Genomic DNA, 9,740 nt, shown 5'->3' with positions numbered 1-9,740 from the left:
ACAAAACGAGTTGACAAATTACAATTTAAACTTTTTTGGTTGTTTGAGCTTCGTGAAAGTGCGCGTGCACATATTCGCGCCTTGGATTGTGGATTACAAAAACAATCGAATTTAGACAAAAAAAACTACACAGTTTATACAAAATGCACAATTAACCCAATACTTTTAAATAATATTTGCAGCCATCTCAGATGAATTCTTAGAATATACACCGTCTGTTAATTTTTCGGTTATCTATTATAATTTGTGTGTTTGTGTGGCAAGAATAGTGTTGTGTTTTTTATGTATACATATACATACATATATGTATGTATGTTCACTATTTGTTCACTTATCTGGTACATTATGCGAATTCTTTAATGCTCATGTAATATAAATTTTAAATCTCGTTACTTTCACACACGATGCATCAATATATTTTTTATTTTATACGATCTTTTTGTTACTTCCTTGATTTATTTGTTTTTAAGTTTTTTGTTTTATTCAATATACAAAGTCTATAACGTTTCACCTAAACATTTGTTTTGTATATAAATAAGTACACATGTATACTATATGCATAAATATACACATATATTTTTTTTTAATTGAAGAAACACTTCACTATACTGATTGGTTCATTTACAAAATAAAATTCTGATTTCAAAAAATGATGATTTCAAAAAGTAAACATCAAATAAAAACAAAACTTAAAGAGAGCTTAAAATTTACAATTGAGTTCTTTGAATTTCACCTTTACCATATTCAAAATACTTAGCACGAATGTTAATATACATAAATGCATATGAAACATACATACACATACGTGAGTTGTTTCACTTATCATTACATACGCGGACATCATCTGCTAATGCATTACCATTAAGCTGCCTTTGGATACCTTACTCGCTAATTTTCTACACGTCCTCTATATAAACGTATTCTAATAAATATTGTTATAATTTCAGTCGAAAGGCCCAACGTGCAGGTTCTTGCACGAGGAGTAAATGTGTGGTTTGGTGAATGTAAATATGCATGGGATTCAGAGTGTTTATGTAAATCCAATTTCCAAGCCACGTTGTTTTTGTGGTCTGTTTGTCTGAACTTCGTGTCTTTTACATTGCCATAAGCTTGGATGATTCTGTGATTTGTGTGAGCTTACAACATAATGCAATTTTACAAACAGAAAAGAGCACAACATCGACGAGGATCGATGGTGTAGACATCGTGGCTAGTCGCTAGGCACGTGACGGTGTATATATGCATTTAGCTATATAGCTAGTGCTATGTATACCTGGCCCATTGTACTGCACTTACTCTCAATTGTTGCCGATCTCCATTATTTACTTAATCGGTATCATTTAAAACTACATTACTACGTCTTAGTTTTAATACGATTGAAATAATTAATTGGTTTACTTATGAATTCTATTTCACCTTTCTCCTTTCTTTCTGTTCTAATTTCGAATCACTATGATTCGAATCAATTATATTAGAAAATCAATAAATACAATCTCACCCCTTCGAAGTCAGTGACTTCGCATCAAAATTTATATTTTCATACTTCGCATATTAAGACGAATGTAAAATTGGAAAAATTAATTTTTTTGATTAAAATAAATGTTTCAGGGCGGAACGGGACAACGAGTGTTCTGAACAAATTCACCGATTGCCGTGGATGTTGGTAATTAGGCAGCTCTTACTGGAGGAGTCACTGGTTGCCATATTTTCTGGGCGGCAGCGGTGGGTGGGCAATGATATCCGAATTACTTGGTGCACTGCCAGGATTGCAAAAGCGCTGACCAACGATGAACTTATCCAATTGGTAGACGTGCAGCCGGCTAAAGGGAAAGGCAGTGGCAGCCAGGTGCATAGCCAGTTCCAAGTGCTGAAGTTATTTCTACCTGCAACCGCCGAACCACTGTTGTATGTAAGTTCTTCGTTCTTCACAACCTCGTTGGGATGTTTGTCGTAATGATGGTGATCATCTACAAATAATTAACAAAAAAAAGTATTAAGCCAATGAAAAATTTATGCAGCTAGATATGTGTGTACATAATGCCATATAAATTAACATAAATATCTTTCATAAATGTTCATACAACGGAAGTTGGCATTGGTAGGGTGTGAATGTGTACGCTTTGACCGAGTTTTGTAGAGGTCATAGAGAATTTCTTCTTCCTACCACTTCTTTTTCGGGATTTGGCACTGTAGGCACTGGACATGAATATCGTCATTCTGGTTATAATAATGATCCAATTTAATCCCTATTATGAGGTCTGATAGATATGGGTATCCGTGTGATATCACAGCAGTCTGGAGGCAAAATTGGATGGCTCTAGCTTTTATAGTCTCTGAAAACTAACAGACAAACAAGACGGACAGACACACATGGCTATATAGAGTCTGCTATTGATGCTGATCAAGAAAATATATTCTTTTTGGGTCGAAAACTTTTCCTTCTGTGCGTTACACACTTTCGAGCTCAAATACAATATACCGTCCTAGTACCGGGTATAATAAAGATATAATCGAATAAATAACGAAACAGGATGAAGTATGGCAGACAGAACAAGATGAAGAAAATGTGACTGTGTGAGCATGTCGTAATTGCTTGAATCCCAATCTCAAGAGGTACGGGATGAATGAAATTCCAGAACGACAACTGGAATGGTTCCAAAAGTAATTCGTAATTGATAGTCACTCAGAAAATGGCCGAGAATTTAAAATTGTCCGTTTGCACAAATTCATAGTGCTCTGAACTATGTTACGCTGATTCGTGGCAACGACTGATGGTAAGTTAAACACGTCAGTATTACTTGCAATGTTCAATGATATGACTCCGCCGTTACCATTGCCGTTACCGTTACCGCCACCAACTTCTTTTGTGTAGTAAAGATAATCGGAGGACTGTTTAATTAATTGTTCTTTACCATTACCGTTAGAGTTGCCATTGACATTCCCCTTGTGCGATGGATAACTGTGCTGCGTTGGCACATTGTTTATCCGTATTCCAGTTTGAATGTGGTGATGTCCCGGGTATGCAGCATTTACCCCACCTCGGCCAGGTGGCAGCATGTTGATGCTACCATGACCATGACCAGGCGACAAAACAATTCCACCACCAACGCCGCTAGAGCCAACATTATTACCCATAATGTTAGGTTGAATCGGTATCCGGTTGAACTGATCGATGTTCGTATTGATCGAGGTTCCTGGGCCATTGTTGCCATTCTTTGGATGTATGGCTATTCCCACTGAGGGTTGTCCCCCCGAGAGACCTCCGTTGACGCCGCTTATTCCAAAGGTGTTTCCGGCACCAGTATTGTGTCCGTGGACAGGTCCATGACTGTCCTCATTGGCCGCGATAATGACACTGTTGCCTCCCCCTGTGTCTCCGCCAGCCACAGCAACATTGGTGTTGGTTTGTGTGGTTTTGTTCTTTTCTTCGGTGGCACAACAAACCTTGAACACAACTTTCATATTGTTTGTGGAGCAACGACCCCCAATGCGTCGATACAAGTCGTCTTTCGATGAAGTTGCTGGATTAGGAAAAAAAAACAGTAAAAAACGTTTTGATTAACAAAGGGATTTTTCCATATATTTTGTATAAACGAACTCACAAATGAAGTAATAATCATTTCCAGGTAGGAACTCCAAGCCACCTGGCTGCGGTGTAAATGGCCGGAAAGTTATTGTAAAAAACATTAATTTTTGGGGTTTATCACATATAGCTATTACTCTTGGATCTGCATTTGTTATGCGACATGTTTCGTACTCCACTTTAGACACATTGTATATTATATATTTTTCCGTTTCGTTTTCAAATGTCCCCGGCTCGTACACTGGACATATTATGTGCACCTGATCAAATTCGAAAGCCAGGTTGCCTTTGTTGACATCAATTATGTGGTCGGTGTTATCTATACGAAATCTACGGATTAAATAAATAAAGAATTAATACAACTCTTTTTAAGACACAACGCAAACTAATCAAAAAACACTAATCGACAAAATATATATTTGGTCAAAATTAAGATAAATGAATGAACTGCGAAAAGACAAAAGCCGTTGGCGATAAGTTATGAATGTAACTCACATTCCATCAACTAATGGAATAAGTAGAGTAATTTTTGAAGGCTTCCTCGGTTTCGGATTTGGATTGAACTGACCAAATTGCGATGAAATTCTCTCGTCAAGCTAGCTACCTGATTAAATAAACTTTCAAATTAATTAATTAATTTGGCGTCGTTTAAGGTACAGCTTCTTAAAATCTATAGAGTCGGCTGAGCTAAAATTTGTTGACCAAACCAAACGATGCCCAATGAATGCACCTTTACACAAACAAAACGAGAAGGGACGTGTGAGACGCCTCTTACGCGTCATAACTGTTATACCCGGTACTCAGTAGTACATCTGTACCTTAGTGGTTTTTATACGCGGTACTCGAAGAGTAAATAGGGTATATTGTATTTGTGGGGAATAACGGATGTTTGTAACGCACAGAAAATATATTTTTCGACCGCATAAAGTATATATATTCTTGATCATAATCAATAGCTGTCTGTCCGTCCTAATGAGCGCCTAGTACTCAGAGACCATAAGAGATAGGGCAAGCAAGTTTTGCATCCAGACTTCTGTGTGCACACACTGTTACAAGTGTATTTCAAAAATGAGCCCCGCCCCCTTCCGCCCCCACAAAGGGCGAAAATCTCCCACACCCACAATTTTGAAGATAAAAGAAAACTAACGAGAAGGGACGTGTGAGACGCTTCTTACGCGTCACAACTTTTATACCCGGCACTCAGTACTACATCTGCACCTTAGCGGTTATTTCTCAAATTTTACATTTTTTCTTCATCTGTCATCTACATCAACAACACTACTCACGCCAACACGCTCCTTTAGCTCGCCACCCTCCCCTGGAAACACACACTGCAGAGTCAGGGCAGAGTCGTGGCAGAGGCAGGGGCAGAGACGTGTCAGGAGCAGAGGCCATAAACTGCGCGAAGCAGAATGCGAATGAGAGAATGTGTAAAAAACAAATATGACGCTTCTTACGCGTCACAACTTTTATACCCGGCACTCAGTACTACATCTGCACCTTAGCGGTTATTTGTCAAATTTTACATTTTTTCTTCATCCGTCATCTACATTAGCAACACTACTCACGCCAACACGCTCCTTTAGCTCGCCACCCTCCCCTAGAGCAACACACTGTCAGAGGCAGAGCCCTCTGCCACTGCGCGAAGCAGAGTGTGAATGAGAGAATGTGTAAAAAACAAATATAAGCTGCGGTGCGGGGTGGGTTTTGCCACTACAAATTGATTTCTTCATTGAGGCCATAATAATGCTCCAATCGGATCCCAATTTGGTGAACTGATAGATATTTATGGTCAAATTGTAGGATTGGGAGGTTTTCGCCTTTTGCGGGGGCGGAAGGGGGCGGGGCTAATTTTTAACATACACTGGTTTCATTGTGAGCATACAGCAGTCTGGAGCCAAAATTTTGTGGCTCTAGCTTTTATAGTCCCTGAGAACTAGCCGACAAACGAGACGGACAGACGGACGGACGGACAGACAGACATGGCTCTATCGACTCGGCTATTGATGCGCATCAAGAATATATTTACTTTATGGGGTCGGAAACGTTTCCTTCTGTGCGTTACATACAACCGTAATTCGCACAAATACAATATACCCTATTTACTCTTCGAGTACCGGGTATAATAAACAAAATTGTCCAATAGTATACGATTCGCTCAAAGAACAAAACCAATTGGGACGAAAGGCTGCAAAGCCCATCCCCATCCCATTCTTAGACCCCTCAACGCACGCACGCACGCATGACTAAAACCTCTTCGTCGTTTCCTAGGTTTCGTTGTGCCGTTGCAGGTTACTCTCCTTTGTTTTTTTAAGGGCTTTGTAAATTAAAAATCACCCCTAATGATGAAGTACGCATATTTTACATGCCGTCTTTAGCGACACACTCGCCATCACGCATCGACTAGCAACTAGGGTTACATGCTATTGAGCGCACGTTATATATTTTTATTTGCACATATTTGAATACGAGCCACCCACCCAATATCCCTGTAGGACTAGCAACACAAGACCAGATGCACACCCCAACGACGTTTTCACCTCTCCACGTCACCTTTTGCGTAAGAGGGAACCTTTCTGTCAGATATATTTCTGTGTACATATGTACATCCTGACAATTCAGTAATGCGAGTTTAATCACTACGATGAACTACAATGCAATAATAGAAAATTAGGCTACAAGATTTTGGGTATGAAGTTGTAGCCGACTGCATCTATCTAAATAGTATAAAAACCTACATTAAATTACATTACATTAGTATAAACATCATTACAGCGAGTGAAACCACAGCTTAAAATTTATAAATATTTAACTGTTTGAACGGTCTGATAAAACTTTACATTCAACTTACATGCTGTTCGATGTATTCCAATGCATGTAGAAGGTTTTGGCGCAGCTGGACATGGTGGACAGCAAAACGGTTTCTATGCAGATCAGCGTGAGCAAAGTGACGAACGATGTAGCGCCTAATGTGGGCAGAGGAATTAACATTTTGCATCGCACCAGCGATGAGGGTGAGGAGTGGTTTTTATTCTTGGTATAAACGTTATTATGAACTCTTCGGGTGGCCTTCTTGATATCGGGATCTTGACGTTGATCTTGCTTTAACATTCTATTCGCACATAATCCTGTTACTGTTTTCCTATCTGGTTCGATATCTGCTCCTGCTTGAGCCACTGTAGCCGCTGTAACAGATCTCTGCTGCTTCGACGAGTTTTTGAAATGCAACGTCAAAAACGTGCTGTTTGCAATGTTCTTGCTTTTGCTCTTCGACTTTCGATGCATAGCTGGTTGGTTAATGGTGGTCGTTGTCGTTATTGCCTGATTTCGACTTCGAACACTTGGCATTCTCGTAGTCGTTGGCATGTATAGCTTAATGTTCAATGGATAACCAGTGTATGGCCGTACCCGCTGCTCCTGTTGACACTTATTGAAATTTTGTGTAGCAAGATCTCTTCCTCTCGCCTCCTGAAGTTTCTGTGGCTCAGCCAGCTCTTTTTTCAAAGCCAAGCAACTCTGACGTTTGTGGCGACTTAACTGAGGCTTATTGTAACATGGCACGGATGATTGCCAGGCGTTGCAAACTTTGGCTTCTACCAGTGGCTTTTTCTGGGTCTGTGACTGTGGCGTGGTCCAGATAAAAGTCGCATGCAACTCCTTTTCCCGCTCTGGCATTCTGTTAGCACTGTTAGCTATGTTCAATGTGAATATATTGCTTAAGTGATCTATATATGTTGTGTGTATGTAAATTGCGACCGCCTTAATGGTTTTTGTTTTACTGCGATTAAACTATTGGCTGCGTCGGCACATGCCGATGTGTATCTTGCTCCATCTGTAACCAAGATAAGAGCTAATGTGAAGGGTTGTAAGTATTACGTCAGGAGTAATATGTACATAGGTGTGATGCGATAGACCAGCATTCGGGACTTAAATTGCAATAGTGCCAAATGCGAAGTGCCAGTGAGGTCCACGGATGTAAAAATCATCATTCGAATTCCAATGATCGTGCTAGCATAAAGCGTATTTGAGTAAGAGGTGATACGGTACGAGACTTAAAACCAAGTCATTCTCCCGTGTAAGATCACACAACTCATCTTTAGCACATTCACATTCACATCCGTTTTACCATCCTTAGCCCCACGAACTGACTCTTCCACATACATACATATTTACTAGATAATATAATACAAATATTGTCTGAATTAAGTGCCACAATGCATTTTATAAAAATCGACATGTCTCAAATGAATTGATATATCCGATACCTTTGGATTATCGCTTAAAAAATGGGCTGTTGTCAAGTAACCTGACTCAGGAGCATGGAGTAGTAGTGAAAGTAATTAGTTAAGCTTTGACCAGGACTTTTTAGCACAAAATTGGAATTTACGGCCTAGTGCTAGTGTTCTTGTGCGATTTACCCTTGGACTCCAGTCGTCACCTTTTCTCTCTTTCGTTAATAAAAACTTGACGGCAAACATATTCGAGTGCATACGTATGTATGCATTGATGTACATACATATACACCAAATGAGACGTTTTCTGAATACATACACGGCGCAGCGCGACGACAATTCACTCACACAGTCTCAAAGCGAAGGAAAGTAAGCTGTGAAAATAAGACCCAAACTCCTTAATATAATCTTTGCTATTTTTAAATCTGGACGACTCAATTTTCATTTGCAATGTTTAATTTGTAACCAGAAAGCGTTCTGTTCTCGAGGATTCACACATATTCATTAAAATAGGGAAACACAAACAAACACGCACACACACAGTCCTTGGTTTTTATGTACACATTTTCTTTTATTTCACTTCTCAAACGAATCACATTTTCATTCGTTTTTCAGAATGTGCAAGGCGTGCACCAAAAACATGTTGTTTGCCTTCGAATCATTTTAATTGTTTTATTTTTTCCGACTTTACGTGTTTTGTAAAAAAGATTTATCTAAATATACATATAATTATAGTATTCTAGAGCTAAAGCGTAAAAAAGTGATTTATCGAACAAATATATTTTAATGGTGGTATTTATTATATTTTTTGCGGCTTATTTCGGTATATTTCAAAGGGTCGAATCATTTTATTTCCAGCTAGTATTAAAGTCTAGTACTCAGATCCGAAAACACGTTTGCTAGCGAAATGTGCATATATTTTTCTAGCGGCAGGGTGCGACCAGAGATGTCAATTGCACACCGTACGGTGTGTTGTTTTGTGAACATTTGTGAAAAGTGAATAGGAAAATAATCCTAGCATGAGACTACTTTTGGTGGGATTCGCGTCTCTTCTATTAGCGGAGGAAAACTTAAAAACTGTTTCTTCCTCGCTATCAACCTGCCAGTCTATGTTTGGTCTTCGGTTAACGAGTCCAATAACCTTGTGACCATTACACGACATGAATTAATTGATGGCTTATTAAACCTGTCCCTGTCTCAAGTCAACCATGTGAAATTTCCTTGGGTCGATTGCTTGATCTATGCTTTACTAACCCGAGTACTTCCGCTCACCATACCTGAAGAATGCTGCCGTCCTACTTTGTTAGTGTCACTCGATATTGGATCTACCGTATCGGATCGGGCGGTTAGGATATCTGAACGGGTATGCTGCTTTCGTAAAGCCGAGTTTACGAAGCTTCAAAGTCTAATTAGAGATTTTGATTGATCCGCTCTGTTTTTGTGCACTGACGTGATTTAAGGCACAAACATTTTTTACAATTTACTTGACACACTTTTTGATTCGTGTGTCCAACTCTCTTGTCCGATGAGATTTGGGAAGCCTCCTTGGTTCTCCTTCTTCTCTTTCTCGTTATTCTCTGTTATTAATGCTTAATGCTACTACTAATGCATTACCTATTTCCATGCAGGATACGCTTTTCACAGGACCCTTAACAGTGGTACTGCTTTGTAAACAGTAAGCGTAGAACGATCGTGCATCCCCGCATCATTTTTAAACACGTCGGCATAAAATGATCAGACAATTGGCGATCTTTTTGCAAAATTTTTCCAAACAACTTATTCTTAGGAAAGCTACTGTGGTCATCTGTGTTTATACAGTTATATACAGTACTTACAGTTATACAACCAAACCAAATTTTTCTGATTAATTTGGGGCATTAAAATTGTTTAATGACTAATGTTTTTTTACTATGGCAGAATTTTTG

General features: G+C 39.1%; 1 protein-coding gene across 5 annotated transcripts; it reads right to left on the bottom strand.

The window, feature by feature from the left end:
• Nucleotides 1–321: 321 nt before the first annotated feature.
• LOC117902920 lies at nucleotides 322–8,492 on the bottom strand. 5 transcript variants are annotated; one of them, XM_034814499.1, is made up of 5 exons: nucleotides 7,849–8,492; nucleotides 6,435–7,415; nucleotides 3,603–3,913; nucleotides 2,919–3,521; nucleotides 322–1,967 (listed from the first exon to the last, which is right to left on the bottom strand). In XM_034814499.1, exons 2-5 carry the CDS (start codon nucleotides 7,256–7,258, stop codon nucleotides 1,642–1,644), a joined length of 2,064 nt encoding a protein of 687 aa, XP_034670390.1. In that variant the 5' UTR covers nucleotides 7,259–7,415; nucleotides 7,849–8,492; the 3' UTR covers nucleotides 322–1,641. The 5 variants fall into 5 exon arrangements, with proteins under 5 accessions (XP_034670390.1, XP_034670385.1, XP_034670386.1 ...); XM_034814494.1 differs by having other exon boundaries at nucleotides 324–1,967; nucleotides 2,913–3,521; nucleotides 7,849–8,490; XM_034814495.1 differs by having other exon boundaries at nucleotides 324–1,967; nucleotides 2,913–3,521; nucleotides 8,135–8,490.
• Between the last annotated feature and the right edge of the window lie 1,248 nt (nucleotides 8,493–9,740).

Source organism: Drosophila subobscura, chromosome dot, assembly GCF_008121235.1.
Source record: "Drosophila subobscura isolate 14011-0131.10 chromosome dot, UCBerk_Dsub_1.0, whole genome shotgun sequence".
Classification (NCBI taxonomy): Eukaryota; Metazoa; Arthropoda; class Insecta; order Diptera; family Drosophilidae; genus Drosophila; species Drosophila subobscura.
The sequence above is the reverse complement of the archived record's forward strand: the minus strand, read 5'-3'. Positions and strand labels throughout refer to the sequence as shown.